This window comes from Balaenoptera ricei, chromosome 8 (assembly GCF_028023285.1).
Source record: "Balaenoptera ricei isolate mBalRic1 chromosome 8, mBalRic1.hap2, whole genome shotgun sequence".
NCBI lineage: Eukaryota > Metazoa > Chordata > Mammalia > Artiodactyla > Balaenopteridae > Balaenoptera > Balaenoptera ricei.
This window is the reverse complement of record NC_082646.1, coordinates 49,249,436-49,275,359: the sequence shown is the minus strand read 5'-3', so window position 1 is coordinate 49,275,359 and position 25,924 is coordinate 49,249,436. Positions and strand designations below refer to the sequence as shown.

Sequence of the window (25,924 nt, the reverse complement as noted above, 5' to 3'; positions counted from 1 at the left end):
GACATAGTTTGGCTTAAGCAATCCAGGAGGGAAATAATTGCAGTTAGTTAAGGAACAGAGATGGAAGTTCCTGTCAAATAGAGAGCCTGGAATTGGACATGAGGACTCAAATATTCAAAACAGCTGTAGGTGTTTCATTTATTTGAAGTTTGGCCCTTGAATTTACTGCAAGTATCGCCTCTTGAAAAGAAAATCTACAACTACACACACCAACTAAACAAATCCCTTCCTCCCTTGCCTTTGCAAGTCCCTCATTTTTGCCTGGGGAGAGGATGGAGAAGTGGGGAGGAGAAAGAGGGAGGAGAGGAGTGGTTATTTGTGGGCACACCCTGCCTACCAGGCTATGAATCCTTGCCTTCAAGCTATCCAATGACTACCTTTCACTGTTTCAGGCCTATGGCATCTGGTTACAGAACTAGAAAAGACAAATTCAAGCTGATGTAAAAAACAAAACTTAAATCCAGGCCTTCAAAGCAATTTATCTATATAAAAAGGGGGAGGGTCATGGTTGGCTCCCAAAGAGAATGAGTCCATGATTTGAACTTAGTAAATAAAAGCACTTGCCCCCTTGAGAGAAGTAGGCTTATTTCATTCAGAAGCAGTGAGCAAGCTTGGCTGCTTCTCAGAATTGAGAGTTTACACAGTCACCTATGGACAAATATCTTGGTTCATTCCTAGGATTGAGCTCAAGGAGATGGAGAACAAACTGCCTATGGAGACCACTGTAGAAGAAGGTGGACAGAATGGACAAAGGAAGAGCAAGTTAAAAGACCAGTCAGACAAAGAAGAAGGTGTCCGAGGTAGGTCGATGATTTCTGGGTATAATCTGTCACTCTTTACTACTTATGAGCCAAGCCATACTGCTTAGCGACTCCTATGGCCAAAATAAATAAAGTTAGTTTCATGAATAATCACTGTATTCTTCTCTCTAACAAACATCTTATATTCCTGGAATCTTGTATCTCACCTTAACCACTTTATGACTCTCAGACTCTTAAACTGTGATCTCTTTGCTGGCTCTGCACGGCTCAAAACTCAGCTGCCTGCAAGGTCCAGGCAGCTAACGTAAATGCATGAACTGGGCTGGATGTCACATGATAGGGAGACATGTTAGCATAAATAATAATTTTTATGAAAAATGAAGAGAGGTAGTTTTATATCTTTGATATCTGGCTTTATAGAAGATAGTGGATTCTTATATCTGCGTCTTCATATAATCTGGTGTGATATGTTGTTTTGATTGAAGCATGTGAAGAAAATCTTAGGACTTCAACGACTTTTTGAAAGGGTCCTAGGGATCCCCAGGGGTTGCCAAACTACCCTTTGATAAGGTAGTCTAGCAGATTATTGATTTGTGGAAATGTGGGCCAAGTGGTAGCAAATTTTCTGATTCTTCAAGAGAAGCAGATATCCTGACATATGAAATCTATTGACCGTTAAATTTTGGCAACCAATTTACATTGAAACAAAAATGCTAACTGGGCCAAACAAAATATATATCAATGCGTAAACATTGGCTTGTGAATGTTGGTTTTGTGACATGTGGCCTACAGGATTATATACAAACTTTTAGCCTAATACACGCTTTCATTCTTTAGCTTCATTTGTCACTGTTCCTTACAGACTCTTTTTTTGAGCAAAATTGTCTATTCATGCTCTTCTAACATGCCTTGCCCTTCCTCAACTTCATGCTTCTCTTCACTCTTTTTCTCCTGCCTGGAATTCCCTTCCTTTTTTTACAGTCTATCCCAATCCTACTCTCCTCTTTGTACCCTTTTCACATCTCACTTCCTCCATGAAAACTTCTCTCATCAGTGGATTCTGAAGTGGCTTCTCTCTTCTCTGAACATTAGAGATTGCACCATTTGTTTGAGATTTAGACATTCTGCATCATTGTCCTGAGTTGCTATTTATATAATGTGTGTAAATCACTTAGTACTGTTGGCAGGTGGTAAGACCTCCACAAATGACAGCTCTCATGTTTTCTGTTTATATCTTATTTTTCCTCTTCAACTGTATTTATTGAAAGATCTTTAAGGGCAGAGACTTGCCTCTTTGTATTTTCTAAAGTGCCCGGCCAGAGCTTTGCATGTAATAAATATACAGCAAAAGTATATATATATTTTAACTACACTAGGGCAAGGGACAATAATTTAAAGATAAGAAAGTGTATCTTATATGAACAATTTCCCTAGTAAAATTATGAGTTTTAAAAAATCTGTGTTAAGTACAAACCGCCTATGTAGAGTTGAAAGGAAACTCACTTTCATTCATTCTACAGAGATCTTATCACCCAAGGTAATTCAAGATAGACAAGCTATCTCCCCCACCAAAGCGACAAATGTCAGTTTCCCGCAGAAATTGGAGCAGAATGGGAGTGGTGGGAAGAATACAAACATTGAAAGGTAATGCATTGGGTATTTTCTTTCTTTCTTTCTTCCTCCCTTCCTCCCTCCCTTTCTTTCTTTCTTTCTTCCATTCTCACTCTCTCTCTCTCTTTCCTGCACTGGGTCTTCGTTGTGGCACATGGGTTCTTCTTTGTTGTGGCGTGTGGGCTTCTCTAGTGCTAATTGTGGCACGTGGGCTCCAGAGTGCTCGGGCTCAGTAGTTGTGGCGCGTGGCCTTAGTTGCCCCATGGCATGTGGGATCTTAGTTCCCGGACCAGGGATCGAACCTGCATCCCCTGCATTGGAATGCAGATTCTTAACCACTGGAACACCAGGGAAGTCCCTGGGTATTTTTTTGTGTTGCACTTTACTAAGTATATTTTCAAGTCCTATCTTGATGCAGGGAATTTTAAATAAGTGTTCATTGATTCATTCCTTCATCCACTATTCTTGATGCTACATTCTAGGTGCTGGGGATAATCAAGCTGACCAGGGCTCACAATCTGTGGGAAGTCCAGAGTGATAAATTATGATTCAGCATGATAAATGCTATGACAGAGGTGGAAACAAAATAGCATAGAGGAGGAAACATCTAACTTTCCTTCTGGATTTGGGAAAACCTGTCTTGTTTTCTGAGTGTGTGGATATTATGATGTGACACAGGTTCATATTTAGATCAAATTGGAAAGCATTTTTGCCAAACGTGGCTGGCACTCAATAAATGTTCTTCGAGCAAATGAATGTATTACAATTTATGATGGTCCTGTTTTCTTCTTATATCAGAAGATTTCTATTTTCTCCTCTCCCTTTGTGTAGGATACTTTTTAAGACCTCAGATCAGAACTTATGGTTCTGATAAGTATCTATTGAGCATCTACTATATATCTTGCACTGTGCTGTCAACTTTCAATTTATTAATGTCACAATATATCAGCTATCTTATGTGTAATTTAGGTGCTTTGTGGATTCCTAAAGTCATGTTCAAAACCTTAGGCATGCTTCTTTTGAGTAATCTCGTTATGAAAGATAATTGAGAATTAAATGTCTAGTACTTTGGAATTTAGTTCAATCCAACAAACATTGAACACCACTGTGTGCTGGGCACTATTCTGGACACTGAAGCTATAGAGCTATGAGACATATAAACCAACTTTCATAAACTTAGTCTTGTAGAGAGATTGAGGCTAAAGAAATAATGCATGTGATGAAGATAACAAAAGAAAGTACAGAGGCTGCAAAGAGGAGGGAGTAATTATTAGGGATTCCTAATAAAGACTTCCTATAGAAGTTGACCAATGTTTTTATTTGGCTTTTGTTTTTTTTTTTTTTTTTTCTGATTACTAAAGTAATACATCTTTATCACAGAAATTTTGGAAGAAATGAGAAAAGCAAGAGATACAAAATAATCACCCATAACCCCACTAAATAGAGGAAACTTTCTGTAATGTTATGGGTGTACATCCTTCATTTCAATGCATATATAATATGTACATATATTTGTACTTGAAACATATAGATACATTTGAAACAAAACTGAGATCATATCATATGAACCTTTGCTACACAACAAACAGTGGTGAAAATTTCGCTATGGCTTTAAATATTCTAAAACATGAACAAATGGTTTCTCATTATCTCATTGATTAAACCTTTTGTTTAGCCCATCTCCTGTGGGATACTTAGATGGTTTTTAGTTTTTTATATTATGAATCATGTTGTAACAAATATAATCACACATAATGCTTTGCACACACCTGCGTATTCTGTAGGATAAAAACTTTGAAGTGAAATTTCAGAGATAAGGGATGAGCCCATTTTTCACGCTTTTGATACACATTACCAGTTATCCTCAGGAAGATTGTACCAAATTATCTCCCCAGTAGCAGTAATGTGAGGGACTGCTGTGTTCTCTACAGCTTTGCTAATACTGGACACTGTACCCTCCACGCACCCAGGGTAAAAGCTAAAGTCATTACTGTGGCCGTCAAGGTCCTGCCTGATCTCTGACCTCTCTCCGACTTTTCGCCCACGAACTCATCTTCCTCAAGCCATACTGCACACAGGCGTGCTCCCACTTCAAGGCCTTAGTGCTCATTTGCTCTGCTAGGTCCTTTTCCATCAGATATCTGATGATTATTATTCCTTTACTGCCTTCAGGTATCTGCTCAAATTTCACCTTTTTGGTGAAAACTTCCCTAGCCATTCTATTCATGATTTAATACTCCATTCCTCCAGCATTGCATGGCATTTATCATCACTGAACAGACTATAGAATTCACTCATTTACCTTGTTCATGGGCTGTCTACCCCCATCAGCATGTCAATTCCATGAGGACAGAGATTTTTTTAATGTGTATTTTGTTCTTTACTACCTCTCCCATGCTTAGAGCAGTACATATATTAAACACTCAATAAATTTTTGGAGAATGAATACATTTCATCCCAATTTCACTGAATTGGTAACTGAGACTTTGTAAGATTACCCAGCTTGTCTAATGCCAGTCAGCTTCTAATAAAGAAAGCTGGGCTTTGAACCCACCCAGGTTTATCTGATACAAAGCCTGGGTTCTTAACCTCTATACATGTAGATGCTCTAAAGAAAACCACTGAGATATTTTTCATTTTCTTATATTTATACTTGTTTCTAAAATTATCATTAATAATTGATGATAATTGATGTCAGACTACATTAACATTAATTAATGTTGCATTGTTTTTTATAGGTTACCATCTCTGGGTGGTCTGAAAAATGACAATGAAATGAAGCCTAAAATTTCTCCAGCCACTTCTTGCCAGGATCATAATAGGGCAGGACAGGTACAGTGTCTTCAAAGAAACGAAACCCAGTCAGAATCTTCCTCTGACTTCTGTTTCTCAGAGAGAATTCTGGGAATTGCTCTTTCTTTAATATATGGGTATGGCTCAGGTACTCAGGACCCATAATTGGACTGTGATAAATCTATCTACTAGTCAAAATCTACTAGTTCACAGAAATAGGGTTGAGAAATCTCCACTTTCCAGTTGCTATAAACACATCTGTTGAGGCAAGAGCTTATTAAATCCTCTGGAATATTTGTGGGGCCTTCTCTGAAAATCTCCCTTGGCTAATATCTTTAATACTTCCTTTTATGAAGTGTACTTCTTGATACACCTAGCTTTTGGAGAGCTTGGGAAGGGAATGCACAGGCAAAAAGGTAAAAGGTAAAAGTCCATTTGTCCAAAGTGAGAGAGTGGCATGGACATATATACACTACCAAACGTAAAATAGATAGCTAGTGGGAAGCAACCGCATAGCACAGGGAGATCAGCTCTGTGCTTTGTGACCACCTAGAGGGGTGGGATAGGGAGGGTGGGAGGGAGGGAGGTGCAAGAGGGAAGAGATATGGGAACATATGTATATGTATAACTGATTCACTTTGTTATAAAGCAGAAACTAACACACCATTGTAAAGCAATTATACTCCAATAAAGATGTTAAAAAAAAAAAAAGTCAATTTGTCCTAAAACTTGGTGTTACAGGAAATGTGTTATGTATGCTTGCAACGAGCACAGCGGAATTCCCCGTTGTACTACAGTGAGGAGAGGAAGAGGAGAGAGGTGGAAGATGAACGACTCCTACAGCAGTATCAGATGCTGAAAGATCAAGAGGCTCTCTTCAAAGAGCAGGTAGATCAACACCTCGGTTAAGGAGTGTTTAACACGGGACAGGAGAACGTGATTATAAAACACCATTTAAAAAGTTCCATCGTGTGTCTGTACTGTAACATATTGAACCATTTACTCACTGCTGAACTAAAACTTAGGTTGTGTCCAAGTTTTCTCTAATAGTAAACAGTCCTGGGATGAATATCCGTGCAGCTGATGTTTGTACGTGTCACTGATTCCCTCCCACCCCCCCATGAAGACTGAGTTTTATTATTTATTTATTGGCCAGACCGTGCAGCTTGTGGGATCTTCGTTCTCCGACTAGGGATTGAACCCGGGCCCCTAGCCGTGGGAAGGCCAAGTCCTAACCGCTGGACCACCAGGGAATTCCCAAGACTGAGTTTTAAAGGTGGAATTCCTGGATTATATAGCTTTATTTTTTATTTCTCATAAAATATAATCCCAGTCAGGGCTTTTCCCTTCAAATTCATGACCTATCTCAAGTAAAGACAGAATGGCACCTTTGCATTTGCTTTATCCCAATTTCTGTGATCTCCAATAACTGGCCTTACTGTCCTCTCCTGCATTTGTGATATCAGAGGTAACCACTCATGAAATCTTCCGTTCCTTCTTACGATCCCTGTAGAGATGGTGCCTGGAGCCCAAGAATAGGAAACAAAAGCCCACTTAAAAAAAAAAAAAATCTGTGAACACATCAGAAAGTATTTACCATTGCCTCCAAAAGGCAGGTTTCTACCTTGGTTGGGTTACTTTAATACAGTAGAATTAAATTTTTAAAAGCTCTATTTCAATATGTGATTTTTTTTTTTTTTTCTCAAAGATGCGAAGTCTGGCTAGTAGAGAACAGAATCAAAAAAATGCTGCCTATAATCTTGGAGTTGCTGAAGCCATAAGAATCCACAAGAATGAGAAACCTGAATTTTATGTAAGAGTCTTTTCGAAATTTCTAGGGCTGATACCTGCCCTACTTGTGAGCATTTGGATCCACTCTCCGTATTGCGCCAATGTTTTAAAGTGGTAGAGGTAAAAAGAGGCTTGTGCAAGGCTGAAGCTTCCTTCCAGGGCAGGAGTGGTCCAGGATCTGCCTCCACACCATTCACATTCATAATACAGTTCCTACTAGTCATGAGAGCACTTGTAATGATAGTAATTTTCAACCAGGACCTGGGAGAGGTGGGGATAGGGACAGTATATTAAATTCCTGCCCCAGGATCAGATGATCTAAGTAGAGAATCAGGGAGCTCCCCTGGGAGCTTGCTGGAAATGCAGAATCTAGGGTGCCACCTCAGACCTCCAGAATGAGAATCTACATTTGAACAAGATGCTTAGATGATTTGTAGTTTCCTTAAAGTTTGAGAACCCCAGCTTCAGAGGGACGTGAGCCACCTGTTTTGCCATTGATTTAATGTTTCCAATCATGATGTGCCTACCTTTATTTCTGTCTGAATCTTCCTTCTTTCACCTCACTATCTAGGCAGTGTGACACTCCGGGACATACACCTAATAAAATAGATTTTCTTTATTCATCATCAAGCATTCACTGAATTCCTTTGTGCTGGCCACTCTGCTAGTGGCTAGGAATACAAAGATGAATAACACAAGGTCCCTCTCTAAAGTCTCAGGATAGTGGGGGAAAGAGATTTAAAGAGACAAGAGTGTGATATACTAAATGCTATGATAAATCTTTGAACAGAGCAAAGAGAAGAATCACTTAACCCAGACCAGAGATCTGAGAAGACTTCCTGGCATACAGGAGTTAGGTAAAGAAGTGAATGGAGGGAAAACCTTCCAGGCAGGGGCAATAGGGAAGGAGGAAGAGGGAGCACCATGCTTTTGAGCTTTAGGTCCTCTCTCTCTCTCCTCTTAGATAGATATAAGGTCCACATTATATATTTATTACTGCCTACTTTGTATCTCCTCTTTGTTAAAACCGTAGATACCTTAAAGTGAAAAAGACCAAAACAGAAGTTTTGATCCCCCTTCTCAACCTGTTCTTCTCCCAGTCTTCCCATTTTAGCAAGTGGTACCACCAGCCAGACAGTTGCATGAACCCCATACCTAAAAGTGATCCTAGACTCCTCCTCCTCAGTCCCCCACATCCAACCATCTGCAAGCCCACTTGCCTTCATCTCTAAAAGGTATCCAATATCTCTCTATGTCTCTTCATCTTCAATGTCACCACCCTAATCCAACCCACATTAGAAGGCCCAACTTTTTTTTTTTTAATATTTATTTATTTTGTTGTGTTGGGTCTTAGTTGTGGCAGGTGGGCTCCTTAGTTGTGGCACGTGAACTCTTAGTCGCGGCATGCATGTGGGATCTAGTTCCCCAAGCAGGGGTCGAACCCAGGCCCCCTGCAGTGGGAGCGTGGAGTCTTCTTAACCACTTTGCCACCAGGGAAGTCCCAGAAGGCCCAACTTTTGGCACTACTTCCCTAATCAGGCTTGCTGCTTGCCCTCCTACAATCTGTTCTCCACACAGCAGCCAGGGTGATCTTTTAAAACTGTTCACCAAAACAGATCATTCTCTGCTTTAAAGCCTCTCATGGCCTTCCACTGAATTAAGATAAAATCCAAACGCCTTACCTTGACTTATCAAGTCCTCCTGGTTTGGCCCATCTCCCTCTTTGAGCTCGCCTGCTCTACTCTCCCCTCGCTCACTCTGCCTCAGCCACATAGACCTTCTTTCTGCTTGTTTCCATCTAGTGTCTTTGCACTTGCTGAGCCTTCTGTATAGGGCACCGGTCCCCTGATATTTGCAGTGGAGGTGATTCAGTCACCTCCCTAATAAAAGCCTTCCTTAATAACCAGTTTAGCCCATTCCCACCCAGACACTCGCTATGAGAAGGGCTTCATAGTACCTATCACTATCCTAAATTATCTGTGTGTGGTTTGCTCGTTGGCTGTCTCTTGCACCAGCATGCAGGCTCAATGAGAGTGAGGCTCTCTGTGGATCTCTGTTCTTTTTTTTTTTTTTAATTTATTTATTTAATTTATTATTTTTGGCTGTGTTGGGGCTTTGTTGCTGCTCACGGGCTTTCTCTAATTGCGGCGAGCGGGGGTTACACTTCGTTGTGGTGAGCAGGCTTCTCATTGTGGTGGCTTCTCTTGTTGCGGAGCACAGGCTCTAGGCACGCGGGCTTCAGTAGTTGCAGCACGCAGGCTCAGTAGTTGTGGCTCGCAGGCTCTAGAGCACAGGCTCGGTAGTTGTGGCACACGGGCCTAGTTGCTCCACGGCATGTGGGATCCTCCCAGACCAGGGCTCCAACCAGTGTCCCCTGCATTGGCAGGCGGATTCTCAACCACTGCGCCACCAGGGAAGCCCTGTGGATCTCTGTTCTTGATCACGGCTGGGTTCCCAGTGTCAAGCGTGGCTAGGCCCAGAGCAGGAGCTCAATTTTCCCTCTTCCATTTCCTCGCAGTCCCTGCTTATGCTTCTGTACTCACTCAGAATTCCTCCTCCTTTCAGTATGCAAGTTGTAAATACTAGCGGAGGACCTACTCAGTGAAGTCCTTTTTCATCTCCCTCTCAGTTATGGGGCTTTGGTCAGTTCTGCTCAGATTCATCCTTGAGTGTACTCATGTGATTCTGTGGGTCACTAGCTGGTCAGTGTGTTGAGGACTGGACACATATTATAAATTAATCAAGGCTTTCTGATTGATTTTAGTCTTCTGAATGATTACCCTTATTCTTTATTGCTTTTTGGTATTCTAGAATAAATGAGTTGCTTCTCTTTCATTCTAGAAATCCTTCTTGTTTGATAAACGGCCACTCAGTCCTGAGATTAATGCTTTTAAGCAAGAGGAATACTCCCAAAGTCTCCTGAAACAAATGGGTCACAGACGGGAAAAGGACATAAAGCAAAGACAAAACAGAGAGTTGATGGACCGCCTGGAACAAGTGCAGCTGACAGAGGAGTGAGTCTAGCTAGACATGCTCTGAAAAATGGATTTGGAATATTCACGTGATGCTTCTTTCCATGTGGGATTGGATCAGCGTTGGTAGTTTCATTAGCACATCTGTAACCAACTGAGCAAACTAACCCAGCTTGCAGCCAGTACCATAGCCTAACACTTCATTAGAAACATGGAAAAGCCAGCATGATTATAACTATCATTAGAGTAATGATTGCTGTCTATAATCATTTTAATTACAGAGTATCATTTTGTATTGTTTTGTCATCACTAATTTTGGTAGATGGAGGAAGGGACTTGTCTTGAGCAGGCTTCCTTCCCAGCTATTCCCAGGTAACCTCAAGGCAAAGCTGAGTTGTATTATAAGTATGAAGGGTGTCCTATGGAACCTGAGGGCAGGAATGTATGGGGGACCCAGGAAGACGGGAACCAGGAACTAAAATCCATGTAAAAAAAGCTTTCTGTCTGCTCACACCCCAGCTCCTTAGCTGACATTGTCTGTATTCCAGCTCACAGTTGGATGAATTTCAGTCTCAATTCCAAATTTTCAGGAAAGAGAATCTGATTGGTCCTGCTTGGGTTATCTGAGGCCTGGGATAGGGTCAGGGCCATAGAGTTCAAACATGCCTAAGTGCGCCATACTTCTGCTACTGAGGTCAGGAGAGCAATTAAGGAGGCTACTGTGGTGTGAGAGAAACTCCTAAAACAAATAAGTGTCTAATTTCTGTGACCAAAAAACTATTTCCATAAAATGCCTATGTTCCATTATATTCACTTTACAGATCATGTGGAGGTTGCATATAATAGATTCATTTTATAATAGGAAAGACCACTCTTCTTAAAAAGGACTCTTATGATGAGTCATTGTATTGCATGCACAGATACTTCCTGCTTTCCTATCTAGATTTCTTTAAGCATGGGGGGAGGAGGGGTGCCTGTCTTAATGGTAGTGCATTTGAACTATATGGTTGGTCACTCGCTTATACCTGCCCATCCATCCCTGTCCAACGCATTGTCCACTAGCCTATGGATTTGAATTACTCTTTTCTTTCTTAAAATGAAAGTTCCTAGAAGGAAATATCACTTTTCATCAGGCTCTTATTCCTATTAATATTTATTAAACATGTTTTTTTGATGTTAATCTGTATTACTAAACACTCTATAACAAACTGTGGCCCCACCTTCTCTTATTCATGACTGCCAGACTTGCTGCGCAAAGAGCCAAATATATAAAAGATAAGATGGAAGAAACACAGTGTTACAAGAGAGCTTTGGATGCACAGGTAAGGGGCCAATTATTCCTTTAAACTTTTGCAGGGTTTCAGTAGCATTCTAAAAATATGCATAAATCCTGTAATGTTACGAATACTCTTATGTGTTATCCATTTGGTGGTTCTGAGGCCCTTGTTCTCTCCTCTGAGGTGCTGGTATTTACTATGCTACGGCCTTGTGCATTAAGTCTATTCCCTGGTATAATTATCATCTGCATCATGTGTGTCCCTGCTTCAGATAAAGAACAAACGCCCCCAGCTGCCCATGTTTGAGCCAGACTCTTCTGAGCCCATCTTTGGTAAGGAAGAGGGTGAGCCGATGGTGGAAAAGCGAAAGAGAGAACAGAATTACATGAGGCACCAGCTGGAGGCAGCCGCTAACCACATGAGGACAGCCATCTTGCACCAGCTGGTGGACCAAAAGTGGGATCTGCTGATGCTTCAGAGGACACACAAAGAGTAAGACACCCTGGATCTTTCCTCCTCCTCCTCCTCCCCTCCCCTCCAGAGAAGCAGTCATGATAGTGAACACATTGAGGACTTACTATGTGCAAAATATTGTTCTAAGCTTATTATGTGCTTTATCTCGTTTCATCCCCACAATTCACCCTATGAAGAAAAGTTATTAAATTAAAAACAAACTCATTTTTAAAAGAATATTATGTATTCATGTGTATATAAACATATTTATACACATACATAATGTAAGATAAACAATAATTAATTCCAAATGTGTTATCTTCTTTCATATTCTTTTCCATTATGGTTTATTATAAGATGTTGAATATAGTTCTCTTGTTGTTTATCTATTTTATTTATAGCAGTTTGTATCTGCTAATCCCAAACTCCTAATTTATCCCTCCCCCACCCCCTTTCCCCTTTGCTAACCATAAGTTACAAACAAACTCTCTCCATCCCACTTCTCCCTCTAGTTACCTTTCCATAGTTTTCTTTCCCTTTACAGGACAATGTCTGAAAAGAGTTGTCCACCCCAGCACTGGCCACTGGAAATACAATGTGAGCCACAAATGTGCTGTCCTGCTCAAGTGGACACAAACATGAAACTTTGAGGCCCTTTCTCAACCTCCACTAAACCCCTTCTTCAGAGAACCGCGCATGTAGTAAGCTGTGCTGATGTTTGCTGGCGCAGGGGTGCTGAAGGTGTCAGGGTAGGCAGAGGAGGACTTTATGCCATATCAATGCACAATACCTTTAAATTCAAACATCAGACACCCACTATTTTAAAGTACCCATTGGTTACCCCACAAATGGGGAATTTTTTAAGATCCTGACCAGCCCTCAGCCTTGTAACATCTCCTTGGCTACTTTTGTCTTCCCATTTCCCATGTTTCCTACTCTCCCTCTTTCACCCCCTGATTGCCACAGAGAACTACAGTTTCTTCTTTGTAGATGTTCAGCAATTTTCAGATACTTGATCAAAGTTCTCAGGAGTTCCAAGAGGGCTTCTCTTCAAAGGAATCTCCTCTTTTAAAAAGGCAGTTGTACTTATAAAAAGAAAAAAAGTTATTATATTAAAATTTTATAAATGGTCAGTGGGATGGTGCAAAGATCTGTTATGTTCTATAGCAAGTAGGTTCAGACAGGAATATATGAGTAGAATAATTGGGTGAAGGTGGGAGGGTATTGTGATAAGGGTGGGGTTGGATTGGGGTAGAGAGGTGAGAGTAGTTTAAAGCATGGCTTTTGGAGTCAAATCAGATGTGGGACTGAGTCTTGCATCAGCCCAGGGCAACGTATACTTGTATGTCTGTACTGTTTGCTAAAATACTGAAGTATTTCCATACTTCTTGATTAACAGCTGTTGCCCCAAGCCCCACAGGTGCACCTGCTGCCCAGGCTGCTCCTGCCCCTCCCTGGGATCCCCCATCCCTCCTCTCCACGACCTTTCACCGAATGGATGAATACCTGGGGTCTCCAAGACCACTTCCGGTCTCCATTCTGATTGATTGATATGCGGTTCTGCCATTTTACTAGTTGTGTGGGATTGGGCAGGTTACAGCCCCCTGAGGGCATTGGTTTCCTTATCAGTTATTAGGGAGAACACTAACATCTACCTCCAAGGTGGTTAAGGGTCAAATGAAGAAGTTCTTGTAAGGAGCTTGTTTCATAGCAAACAGCTGCCCCTTGCCCCGCAGTGGCTCTGCCTTTCCGTTCATGCTGCCACAGCCAGATCTGGGACCCTTTGCATGTGTTGCGGAGATCATTGCAGTTTCCTCCTCTGCTCCTTAGCTTCTCTGGCTGTTCTCCTGAACATGGAGTTAGGAGGGTTTAAACTCTGTCACTTCCAGACTGTGTGACCTGGACCATATCACACATGGGGTCTTTGAGCTCTCTTTTCCTCATATGAAAAAATAAGGATGTCACACCCGCCCTGCCTATCCTCACTATGACGATTAAATGAGATTATGTATGTGAGAGCATTTCTGGAAACTTCAGAGTTCTGATCAAATACAAACTATGGCTGTTATCTGGTTATCTCTTTTGTTGGAGTTCTGGTTGTAAACCCCCGTTTTTATATGGATTAGATCCTTGTCTTTTGTTTCTATATCCTTTACTGATTATTCCGTATTCTCTTCTCTTTTCTTTTCCAACTTCCCCATCCTCGGTCCATCTCAAGATGTGATCTTAGATCTTCCTGTGGCAACTAGAAGGTCACTTTCTTTCAGAGGGAATGACTTAGTCTGTGTGATCCAAACAGGCCTGCTGAAGTATTTTTACTTGTTTTACTTTTTTTTCTTTAAACTTTTCTGCTTTTGTTTAAAAAAATATAACAATTCATGCTCATTAAGTCAGTTAGTGGAGAGATTAAAAAAAAAAAGGCTAATAATCTCCCCTACCAAGTAGTCAGTGTTAAGTTTAGCCTTCTACATTTTTTCCTGTTCTTTATAAATATATTCAAACAGTACACACACATATATTTTTCCTTCCATTTTTGTAAATGAAAATGAGGCCCATGAGATCTTACATATTACTCTGCAGCCCAACCTTTCTTTAACCTAATAATGTGTCATGAATTTGTATTTAGGTCAGTACCTATATATGAAATTCATTTTTCTTTAATAACAGCATACTATCTATAATATGGATTATATAGTTTAACTTTTGCACCCTTGATGAACATTCACTTTGTTTCCAGGTATTTTGCTATTACAACAATTCTGCATTAAGCATTTTTCTTATTTTTCCTTATACTGGTTGTTTTATTTCTACTGGATAAATACCTAAAAGTGGGGTTGCTGGATCAAGTGTATGGCACATTTTAAATACTACCAGATACTGACACTTTGCTTTCTAAAAAGGTACAGCAATTTGCTTCCACCAGCAGTCTTGGGAGAATCCTAGTTGCTTCCCCTCTAATCTTACTTCATGTTCTTACTTTCTAGGCATTTAAAGTAAACTGACTTTTAACCTATCCTTTAAAGAATTGTATAACAATGGCCAAAAAGCATATGAAAGGATGCTCAACATCAGTAATCACTGGGGGAATACAAATCAAAACCACAAGGAGGTAGCTGCTCTTTTACAAATGGTTTCCATGCTCTGTGAGAGTGTGGGGGTGACCCTGTTGGAACTAGAGGTCATTCAACATTTAACTCTATGTGTGCCTCTCTAAGATAAGAGGTATTCCGTGTTTTATTGAATATTTACTTATGTGAACCTTCGACACAGGGATTCTCTACTCCAGTGAATAAAGGTGGCAAGGTAGGAATGTGAGATTTAAAATACGGCTGTGTTTTATATTACACAATTTAATAATTTAATTCTAATAATATAGAATGCTGGAATGCCAACTCTATGGAAGTCCGAATGGAGTAAGCAGTCAGCAAATTGTTCATGTTTTCCCCTGCAAAACACCTATGTAGATGTAAGAAAATGTCTTTCACTATTTAGGATATATATATCAGTGTGACATACATGGATAAGATGGCTATCTTTTTTTTCTATGTTTTTTTCTGAAAAGAAAACATTTATACATTTGCAGAATAGTGTAATAAGATTTCGTAAATGCAAAGATAAAATGTGTTATCATTTATCTTGGATTATAATATCTGTGGTTTAATTGCCTTGTGAAATGTCCAAAACAAGAACAATTATATATTTTTCTTACACCACATACACCATGAAACATTTAACAAGTACTTCTTTTAGACCATTCAAAAGATTAGGAAGGGAGTTACAGAAAGATAGAGAAGATGAAAAGGCAGAGGGCTATGTACCAGATGAAGGAACAAGATAAAACCCCAGAAAAACAACTAAATGAAGTGGAGATAGGCAACCTTCCAGAAAAAGAATTCAGAATAATGATAGTGAAGATGATCCAGGACCTTGGAATAAGAATGGAGGCAAAGATTGAGAAGATGCAAGAAATGATTAACAAAGACCTAGAAGAATTAAAGAACAAACAAACAGAGATGACCAATACAATAACTGAAATGAAAACTACACTAGAAGGAATCAATAGCAGAATAACTGAGGCAGAAGAACGGATAAGTGACCTGGAAGACAGAATGATGGAATTCACTGCTGCGGAACAGACTAAAGAAAAAAGAATGAAAAGAAATGAAGACAGCCTAAGAGACCTCTGGGACAACATTAAACGCAACAACATTCGCATTATAGGGGTCCCAGAAGGAGAAGAGAGAGAGAAAGGACCAGAGAAAATATTTGAAGAGATTATAGTCGAAAACTTCCCTAACATGGGAAAGGAAATAGCCACCCAAGTCCAGGAAGCGCAGAGAGTCCCATACAGGATAAACCCAAGGAGAAACACGCCGAGACACATAGTAATCAAAGTGGCAAAAATTAAAGACAAAGAAAAATTATTGAAAGCAGCAAGGGAAAAACGACAAATAACATACAAGGGAACTCCCATAAGGTTAACAGCTGATTTCTCAGCAGAAACTCTGCAAGCCAGAAGGGAGTGGCATGATATACTTAAAGTGATGAAAGGGAAGAACCTACAACCAAGATTACTCTACCCGGCAAGGATCTCATTTAGATTTGATGGAGAAATCAAAAGCTTTACAGACAAGCAAAAGCTAAGAGAATTCAGCACCACCAAACCAGCTCTACAACAAATGCTAAAGGAACTTCTCTAAGTGGGAAACACAAGAGAAGAAAAGGACCTACAAAAACAAACCCAAAACAATTAAGAAAATGGTCATAGGAACATACATATCGATAATTACCTTAAACGTGAATGGATTAAATGCCCCAACCAAAAGACATAGACTGGCTGAATGGATACAAAAACAAGACCCATATATATGCTGTCTACAAGAGACCCACTTTAGACCTAGGGACACATACAGACTGAAAGTGATGGGATGGAAAAAGATATTCCATGCAAATGGAAATCAAAAGAAAGCTGGAGTAGCTATACTCATATCAGATAAAATAGACTTTAAATTAAAAAATGTTACAAGAGACAAGGAAGGACACTACATAATGATCCAGGGATCAATCCAAGAAGAAGATATAACAATTATAAATATATATGCACCCAACATAGGAGCACCTCAATACATAAGGCAACTGCTAACAGCTATAAAAGAGGAAATCGACAGTAACACAATAATAGTGGGGGACTTTAACACCTCACTTACACCAATGGACAGATCATCCAAAATGAAAATAAATAAGGAAACAGAAGCTTTAAATGACACAATAGACCAGATAGATTTAATTGATATATATCGGACATTCCATCCAAAAACAGCAGATTACACATTCTTCTCAAGTGCGCACGGAACATTCTCCAAGATAGATCACATCTTGGGTCACAAATCAAGCCTCAGTAAATTTAAGAAAATTGAAATCATATCAAGCATCTTTTCTGACCACAACGCTATGAGATTAGAAATGAATTACAGGGAAAAAAACGTAAAAAGGACAAACACATGGAGGCTAAACAATACGTTACTAAATAACCAAGAGATCACTGAAGAAATCAAAGAGGAAATCAAAAAATACCTAGAGACAAATGACAATGAAAACACGACGACCCAAAACCTATGGGATGCAGCAAAAGCAGTTCTAAGAGGGAAGTTTATAGCTATACAAGCCTACCTAAAGAAACAAGAAAAAGCTCAAGTAAACAATCTAACCTTACACTTAAAGAAACTAGAGAAAGAAGAACAAACAAAACCCAAAGTTAGCAGAAGGAAAGAAATCATAAAGATCAGAGCAGAAATAAATGAAATAGAAACAAAGAAAACAATAGCAAAGATCAATAAAACTAAAAGTTGGTTCTTTGAGAAGATAAACAAAATTGATAAGCCATTAGCCAGACTCATCAAGAAAAAGAGGGAGAGGACTCAAATCAATAAAATCAGAAATGAAAAAGGAGAAGTTACAACAGACACTGCAGAAATACAAAGCATCCTAAGAGACTACTACAAGCAACTTTATGCCAATAAAATGGACAACCTGGAAGAAATGGACAAATTCTTAGAAAGGTATAACCTTCCAAGACTGAACCAGGAAGAAATAGAAAATATGAACAGACCAATCACAAGTAATGAAATTGAAACTGTGATTAAAAATCTTCCAACAAACAAAAGTCCAGGACCAGATGGCTTCACAGGTGAATTCTATCAAACATTTAGAGAAGAGCTAACACCCATCCTTCTCAAACTCTTCCAAAAAATTGCAGAGGAAGGAACACTCCCAAACTCATTCTATGAGGCCACCATCACCCTGATACCAAAACCAGACAAAGACACTACAAAAAAAGAAAATTACAGACCAATATCACTGATGAATATAGATGCAAAAATCCTCAACAAAATACTAGCAAACAGAATCCAACAACACATTAAAAGGATCATACACCACGATCAAGTGGGATTTATCCCAGGGATGCAAGGATTCTTCAATATACGCAAATCAATCAATGTGATACACCATATTAACAAATTGAAGAAGAAAAACCATATGATCATCTCAATAGATGCAGAAAAAGCTTTTGACAAAATTCAACACCCATTTCTGATAAAAACTCTCCAGAAAGTGGGCATAGAGGGAACCTACCTCAACATAATAAAGGCCATATATGACAAACCCACAGCAAACATCATTCTCAATGGTGAAAAACTGAAAGCATTTCCTCTAAGATCAGGAACGAGACAAGGATGTCCACTCTCACCACTATTATTCAACATAGTTTTGGAAGTCCTAGCCACGGCAATCAGAGAAGAAAAAGAAATAAAAGGAATACAAATTGGAAAAGAAGAAGTAAAACTGTCACTGTTTGCGGATGACATGATACTATACATAGAGAATCCTAAAACTGCCACCAGAAAACTGCTAGAGCTAATTAATGAATATGGTAAAGTTGCAGGATACAAAATTAATGCACAGAAATCTCTTGCATTCCTATACACTAATGATGAAAAATCTGAAAGAGAAATTATGGAAACACTCCCATTTACCATTGCAACAAAAAGAATAAAATACCTAGGAATAAACCTACCTAGGGAGACAAAAGACCTGTATGCAGAAAACTATAAGACACTGATGAAAGAAATTAAAGATGATACCAACAGATGGAGAGATATACCATGTTCTTGGATTGGAAGAATCAACATTGTGAAAATGAGTATACTACCCAAAGCAATCTACAGATTCAATGCAATCCCTATCAAATTACCAAGGGCATTTTTTACGGAGCTAGAACAAATCATCTTAAAATTTGTATGGAGACACAAAAGACCCCGAATAGGCAAAACAGTCTTGAGGCAAAAAAATGGAGCTGGAGGAATCAGACTCCCTGACTTCAGACTATACTACAAAGCTACAGTAATCAAGACAATATGGTACTGGCACAAAAACAGAAACATAGATCAATGGAACAAGATAGAAAGCCCAGAGATTAACCCACGCACCTATGGTCAACTAATCTATGACAAAGGAGGCAGAGATATACAATGGAGAAAAGACAGTCTCTTCAATAAGTGGTGCTGGGAAAACTGGACAGCTACATGTAAAAGAATGAAATTAGAATACTCCCTAACACCATACACAAAAATAAACTCAAAATGGATTAGAGACCTAAATATAAGACTGGACACTATAAAACTCTTAGAGGAAAACATAGGAAGAACACTCTTTGACATAAATCACAGCAAGATCTTTTTTGATCCACCTCCTAGAGTAATGGAAATAAAAACAAAAATAAACAAGTGGGACCTAATGAAACTTCAAAGCTTTTGCACAGCAAAGGAAACCATAAACAAGACGAAAAGACAACCCTCAGAATGGGAGAAAATATTTGCAAATGAATCAACGGACAAAGGATTAATCTCCAAAATATATAAACAGCTCATTCAGCTCAATATCAAAGAAACAAACACCCCAATCCAAAAATGGGCAGAAGACCTAAATAGACATTTCTCCAAAGAAGACATACAGATGGCCACGAAGCACATGAAAAGATGCTCAACATCACTAATTATTAGAGAAATGCAAATCAAAACTACAATGAGGTATCACCTCACTCCTGTTAGAATGGGCATCATCAGAAAATCTACAAACAACAAATGCTGGAGAGGGTGTGGTGAAAAGGGAACCCTCTTGCACTGTTGGTGGGAATGTAAATTGATACAACCACTATGGAGAACAATATGGAGGTTCCTTAAAAAACTAAAAATAGAATTACCATATGACCCAGCAATCCCACTACTGGGCATATACCCAGAGAAAACCGTAATTCAAAAAGACACATGCACCCGAATGTTCATTGCAGCACTATTTACAATAGCCAGGTCATGGAAGCAACCTAAATGCCCATCAACAGACGAATGGATAAAGAAGTGGTGGTACATATATACAATGGAATATTACTCAGCCATAAAAAGGAACGAAATTGAGTCATTTGTTGAGACGTGGATGGATCTAGAGACTGTCATACAGAGTGAAGTAAGTCAGAAAGAGAAAAACAAATATCGTATATTAATGCATGTATGCGGAACCTAGAAAAATGGTACAGATGAGCCAGTTTGCAGGGCAGAAGTTGAGACACAGATGTAGAGAATGGACATATGGACACCAAGGGGGGAAAACTGCGGTGGGGTGGGGATGGTGGTGTGCTGAATTGGGCGATTGGGATTGACATGTATACACTGATGTGTATAAAACTGATGCCTAATAAGAACCTGCAGTATAAAAAAACAAACAAAACAACTAATACTAAACTTTCATTGGGTTATTTGTATGGAAACATGTTAATATAAATGTTTCAGACATTACATGAAATTTCTAAAAATCTTATATTTGTATTTGTATGGAAATATGTTAATATAAATGTTTCAGACATTACATGAAATTTCTAAAAATCATATTTGTATTTGTATGGAAATATGTATGGAAATATGTTAATATAAATGTTTCAGACATTACATGAAATTTCTAAAAATCTTATATTTGTACTTGTATGGAAATATGTATGGAAATATGTTAATATAAATGTTTCAGACATTAAAAAAAAAAAAAAAAAAGATTAGGAAGGAAGAAAATTGTCTATTCAGTATTAGATAAAACCATTAAGATGTGAATATATATGATGTAAAGAGGAAAGATAAAGGAAACTAGAACTGGCAAGGAAAGAGAGAGAGAGAGGGAGGGAAAGGGAGAGAGAGAGGGAGACTACCTCACATGTGTTAGGATGGCTATTATAAAAAAAAAACAACAACAGAAAATAGTAAGCATTGGAAAGGATGTGGAGAAATAGGAACCCTGTATGCTGTTGGTGGGAATGTAAATTGGTATAACCACTATGGAAAACAGTGGTAGTTCCTCAAAAAATTAAAAGTGAAATTACCATGTGATTCAATAATTCCACTTCTGGGTATATATCCAAAAGATTTGAAAGCATGATCTTTCAGAGGTATTTGCACACTTATGTTCATAGCAGCATAATTCATGATAGCTAAGAAATAGCAGCAACTCAAATGTCCAACCACAGATGAAAGGATAAACAAAATGCAGTATACACATACAATGGAATATTAGTCAGCCTGAAAAAGAAAGTTCTGACACATGCTACCACGTGGATGAACCTTGAGGACATTATGTTAAGTGAAATAAGCCTGCCACAAAAAGAAGACAAATACTGTATGACTCTGTTTATATAAGGTAATTAGGGTAGTCTAATTCATGGAAACAAAGTAGAATGGTAGCTGACAGGGGTTGGGGGAGGGAGAAATAGGGAGTTGTTTAATGGGTTTAGAATTTCAGTTTTGCAAGGTGAAAAGAGTTCTAGATATTGATTGCACAACAGTGGGAATATAGTTAACACTATATATCTGCATGTTTAGAAATGGGTAAGATAGTCAATATTATGTTATGCGGTTTTTTTTTTCTTTTAATTTAATTAATTAATTTACTTTTGGCTGCGTTGGGTCTTTGTTGCTGCGCGCGGGCTTTCTCTAGTTGCGGTGAGCGGGGGCTGCTCTTCATTGCGGCGTGTGGGCTTCTCATTGCGGTGGCTTCTCTTGTTGCAGAGTACGGGCTTCAGTAGTTGTGGCACGCGGGCTCAGTAGTTTTGGTTCACAGGCTCTAGAACGTAGGCTCAGTAGTTGTGGCGCACGGGCTTAGTTGCTCCGCGGCACGTGGGATCTTCCTGGACCAGGGCTCGAACCTGTGTCCCCTGCATTGGCAGGCAATTCTTAACCACTGCACCACCAGGGAAGCCCCTATGCGTTTTGTTTTTTTTTTTTAACTACAATTTTAAAAAACCGTGAAAAGATAAAAAAGGTTATGAAAATATATATATAATAGGTACCATTCTGTCATTGAACTCCCATTTTGTGATAGGCATTGGCGCTTTCTGTATATTATCCTACTTAATCTTTATAATGACCGCACAATAACTATTGAATCAACGCTTGTTAGAGGATAATGGGGCCACGCTATTTTAGAATAAGTGAACCAGCACAGAGCACATTACAGTATTTTATCGGCGGGTCCTGACACCTAGTGGCGGTTGGTACCTGTAACACAAGACCCTTCAGAGTAGGCAGGCTAAATCAAGGGTCACATTTAGTGAAGTCCCTTCCAGAATTTAATGAGAACTGACTGTAAGAGTTTCAGTTTGGCAAGAAGTAGACACATTTATATTGAACCAGGTTTAAGGTGATTCACACAGCAGTGACTACATGTTTAGAGACCAGTAATAGAAACACTTAACATTGGGAATGCTGGAACACTGTGCTTGAAGAGAGATTATTATACTGCAGTCATGCCTTTGATGATGTGACCTTCACCAAACACTTTTTTTTTTTTTACCCTTCTTCACAATGTTAGATATTTTCTCGATTTCATTTTCTTTTGCTTAGTCATTTCTGTTTCTTTCCCCCTTTCTAACCATTCATTCATATGCCTGTCTACTTTGTCTTGTAAAACATCTGGCAGAACTGGTGGGTGGACTACTGACAGCTGAGAGGCTGGACTAAAAGGAAGGAAGCAAAGTGTAGCAAATCCATTCGAGATGAATCTTCAGATCAGTTAAATTAGCCTCAAAGGAAATTGATGGCTTTAAAGGCTGAATGTGTTAATTGGAAAAAGGTTTTAATCCTGCTAATTTAAACCAGGATTGAAGATGAAAGGTCCTAGACCCACAAATTATTTGCTAGGAGTTTCACTATGTTTTTACAGTGTTCATGCCCCTTAGTCTATTTCAAAGAGTGGTGAACAAAACCAGAAGCTTTTCTGTTTAACTTAGCATGAAAGGAATGGGGCTCCTAAGGTTGGTGCATGCCCTTCTCGGTATTAATGAATGGAATCTCAGACTCTTCTGTTCTCTCTAGGCACTTGGCAGACAGAAATGCTGAGCTTGAGCGAGTGAGCAGAATCTACCAAAACTTACAGGATGACTGGGAAAGGAGTGCTGTCATGAAGAAGCAGCGGGACCTGGAGGAGAAGGCTTTCGAGCGGTAGTACCTGATTGCACCTGAAGTTTTGTTCGCAGAGAAAATCCCCTCTGCATCTTGTTAGTTTCCTCTAATCCTGGGATGGCAGATAGGTTTTAAGTGTCAGCTTCAGTTTATTAGGGGTGGCTGCCTAGAGACCTTTGTGAGAGAAGAATTCTGGGTTCAGTGGGAAATACTGCTATGATATGTTAGAAATGTCTCTTGTGGACATGGGATGGAGAATGCTGTTGTTGCACGTTATATATTTGCCATCTCTGCCCTAATCTTTGCCTCTGTGTAGTAGCTTTATTTTCGCTTTGTGGAGGCTAGGGAGGCCTGGGGGTGTGGGGGGAGGAGGGTGGGAATTCTCTTTGGAGATAATTAGTTGGAAATAGGAAGAAAGTGTTTCTGTCTGAACACATCTGAGGCTTATGGGATGGTCTCGTAAGAGCAGAGTCAAGGGGTTGTGGGTAAGATTGGCAATTGGAAAAGTGAGATGCCCAACCAAGAACGTCTTCCTGACATGTATTATATCCATGCTCACTTTCCCCAGCTATCTATTTACAATCTAGAGTTGGGGAATCCAGATGTTTTGGAGAATTAACACTAACTTTGGAGAGGCAGCTAATCTTTGTGCCTTACTTTTCTTATTTCTAAGATGGGGAAAGTAAACATTTGCCTGGCTTGGCTAACACAGGAGTTTGGGGGATCAAATAAAGAGTTGGAAAATTATTACACTTTAAAAAATTAAAATACTTTACAAATGGAAGGTATGATTTCATAGAATGTTGAAAACTTGAAGAAACAAAGTCTATGCAATCAAATGTTATTAAAACCTGAATATACCAAAATAATATTTAAATTGCCAATTATCAGCGAATTTTTATCATAAAAAAATTGTTATGGTGGATCTTGATCTGAAACTCTCCTTTTCCTTTTAAATTTTAAGGCATTTCTCACCTCTCTTTCTAATGGGTAGAACCCATATTTTGTGACAATGAAAGTATGACAGATGATGTGGAAAATAAGTTCCAAAGGAGAAGTGAGGTTGTTTGGCCTAGGGAAGAGGAAGGGAAAGGGGAATTGGGTGTTTCAAGCCATTTTCTCAGTGTTGTGGGAAAGCAGGTAGAAGGCAATGAGATTAGTGTCAGGGAGATTTTAGTTGGATTTTGGAAGAAGGCTTGGCTAACATGGTGATAAAGGGTAGAGGAGACATGACATAACCTTGAGTGGCAGGATAGCCCAGGTGCTCCACGGACACGGCAGAGCAGACCTCTCACCTGAAGACCTAGGCCAAGTTGTGGGCAGGGACTCAAGTGGACAGCACGTAGGAAGGAGGAATTGATTGGCGTTAAAAAGAAAACAAAGCAGAAGCAAAAACAAGGTTCACATGTATGCAGTTAGTTCATGATACTCAGTCCCATCGCCAAGGCAAGCCAGGTAGGTCTTCCCCTGCCTACAGCCAAGATTGTCCTTTTTCTTTCTTTCTTTTTAGAAGTTTATTTTATTTTTATTTTCTTTATACAGCAAGTTCTTATTAGTTATCTATATTATACATACTAGTGTATATATGTCAATCCCAGTCTCCCAAGATTGTCCTTTTTCCTTTGAAGGCTGTCATCGATGCTCCTTTTTACAGAACCCCACCGTGCAGAAATTTTGACAACGTAGGGGAACACATCAGGGACTGTGCACATCCTGCACAATCAGGAAAAACTGTTGAAGTGGAAAACCAGTCACTGTCATCCCTTCATCTCTGCTTCTAGCTGCTTTCGTCCTCTTTTTCTACGTCTTCACTTCCTCTCCTGCCCTGAACTCTCCAGAGGCCTCTGGCCCCCTGGGACTTTCCATTGAAGTCTACGCTTCATTGTCTGCTGGGGTGTTAACTTAACCAGCAGCTTAATGGTTTGATCTCCCTCTCAAATGCTGTCTCCCGGGGAAGCCTGACAGGTAAAGGCGCATCCATGGGACAAAGCCGCAAATACTGAGGCTTTGGAGTCACCCTCCCATTCACGCTGACTGAGTGACCTTGGGCAAGTCCTGTGTTCTCTGAGGGTTTAGGTGGGTGTGGGGAGAGGGCTGGGCTCAGACTGTTGTGAAGGCACCACGCAGAGCCTTTTATTCACTAGGGAAGGAGGAGAAGCAGGAGATGCCCTGCCTGGGGCGAGCAGCAGGTAGCAGTGTGGAGGGGAGAGACTGCAGGCGGGAAATCACAGGTGGGCCGTAAGCTCCTGGAGGGCAGGGACCAGGTGTGACTTTTCTTTTGTATTCCTTCCATTGCACCGGCTTCCAGGCCAGGCACCCACTAAGGACTCGGGGACGCCAGCGAATGACCCCTTTTTCTGCCTCTCCACAGGGCCTCCAGCAAGCTCTTCCTCCTGGACCAGTGTGAGAAGTATCGGCGCTGCAAGCAGTGCCAGAGGCGACCCTCCAACGTGGGCAAGAGCAACCTGTGGCCCCTGAACAAGTACATGCACGGCTCGCAGCTGTTTGTATAAAACCCAACGTCTGGGCCTGCCTTTCCTAGAGAAAGTTTTTCTTTTTTAAACGTGCAGGGGTGATGGTGAAACTACATATTTGTACTTTAGAGGAAAAAAAAATTATTGTGCCATTTTGGTGCTTTCAGGGGTAGAGGGAATTCCTATGGACAGGTTCTCCCCACCTGTCCTCCTCCCATCCCGCCCCAGACAACCCTGCCGCAGTCAGGGCTGGGAGTCGCACCCAGCTTCATTCTGGTTGAGGGGGTATTGCTGACC

General features: G+C 39.9%; 1 protein-coding gene across 2 annotated transcripts in view; it reads left to right on the top strand.

Annotated features, from left to right (window-relative positions):
• The window catches only part of CCDC81 (coiled-coil domain containing 81), a 41,024-nt gene extending 15,308 nt beyond the window's left edge, over positions 1–25,716 (top strand). For both annotated transcript variants that reach the window (XM_059929422.1, XM_059929421.1), the window contains 10 exons: positions 679–800; positions 2,282–2,405; positions 5,111–5,204; positions 5,907–6,053; positions 6,874–6,978; positions 9,798–9,970; positions 11,172–11,250; positions 11,477–11,697; positions 23,067–23,192; positions 25,525–25,716. In XM_059929422.1, the coding sequence (XP_059785405.1) occupies positions 679–800; positions 2,282–2,405; positions 5,111–5,204; positions 5,907–6,053; positions 6,874–6,978; positions 9,798–9,970; positions 11,172–11,250; positions 11,477–11,697; positions 23,067–23,192; positions 25,525–25,666 (1,333 nt within the window). In that variant the 3' untranslated portion in view covers positions 25,667–25,716. The remainder of the gene's footprint in view (positions 1–678; positions 801–2,281; positions 2,406–5,110; positions 5,205–5,906; positions 6,054–6,873; positions 6,979–9,797; positions 9,971–11,171; positions 11,251–11,476; positions 11,698–23,066; positions 23,193–25,524) is intronic.
• Positions 25,717–25,924: the final 208 nt, after the last annotated feature.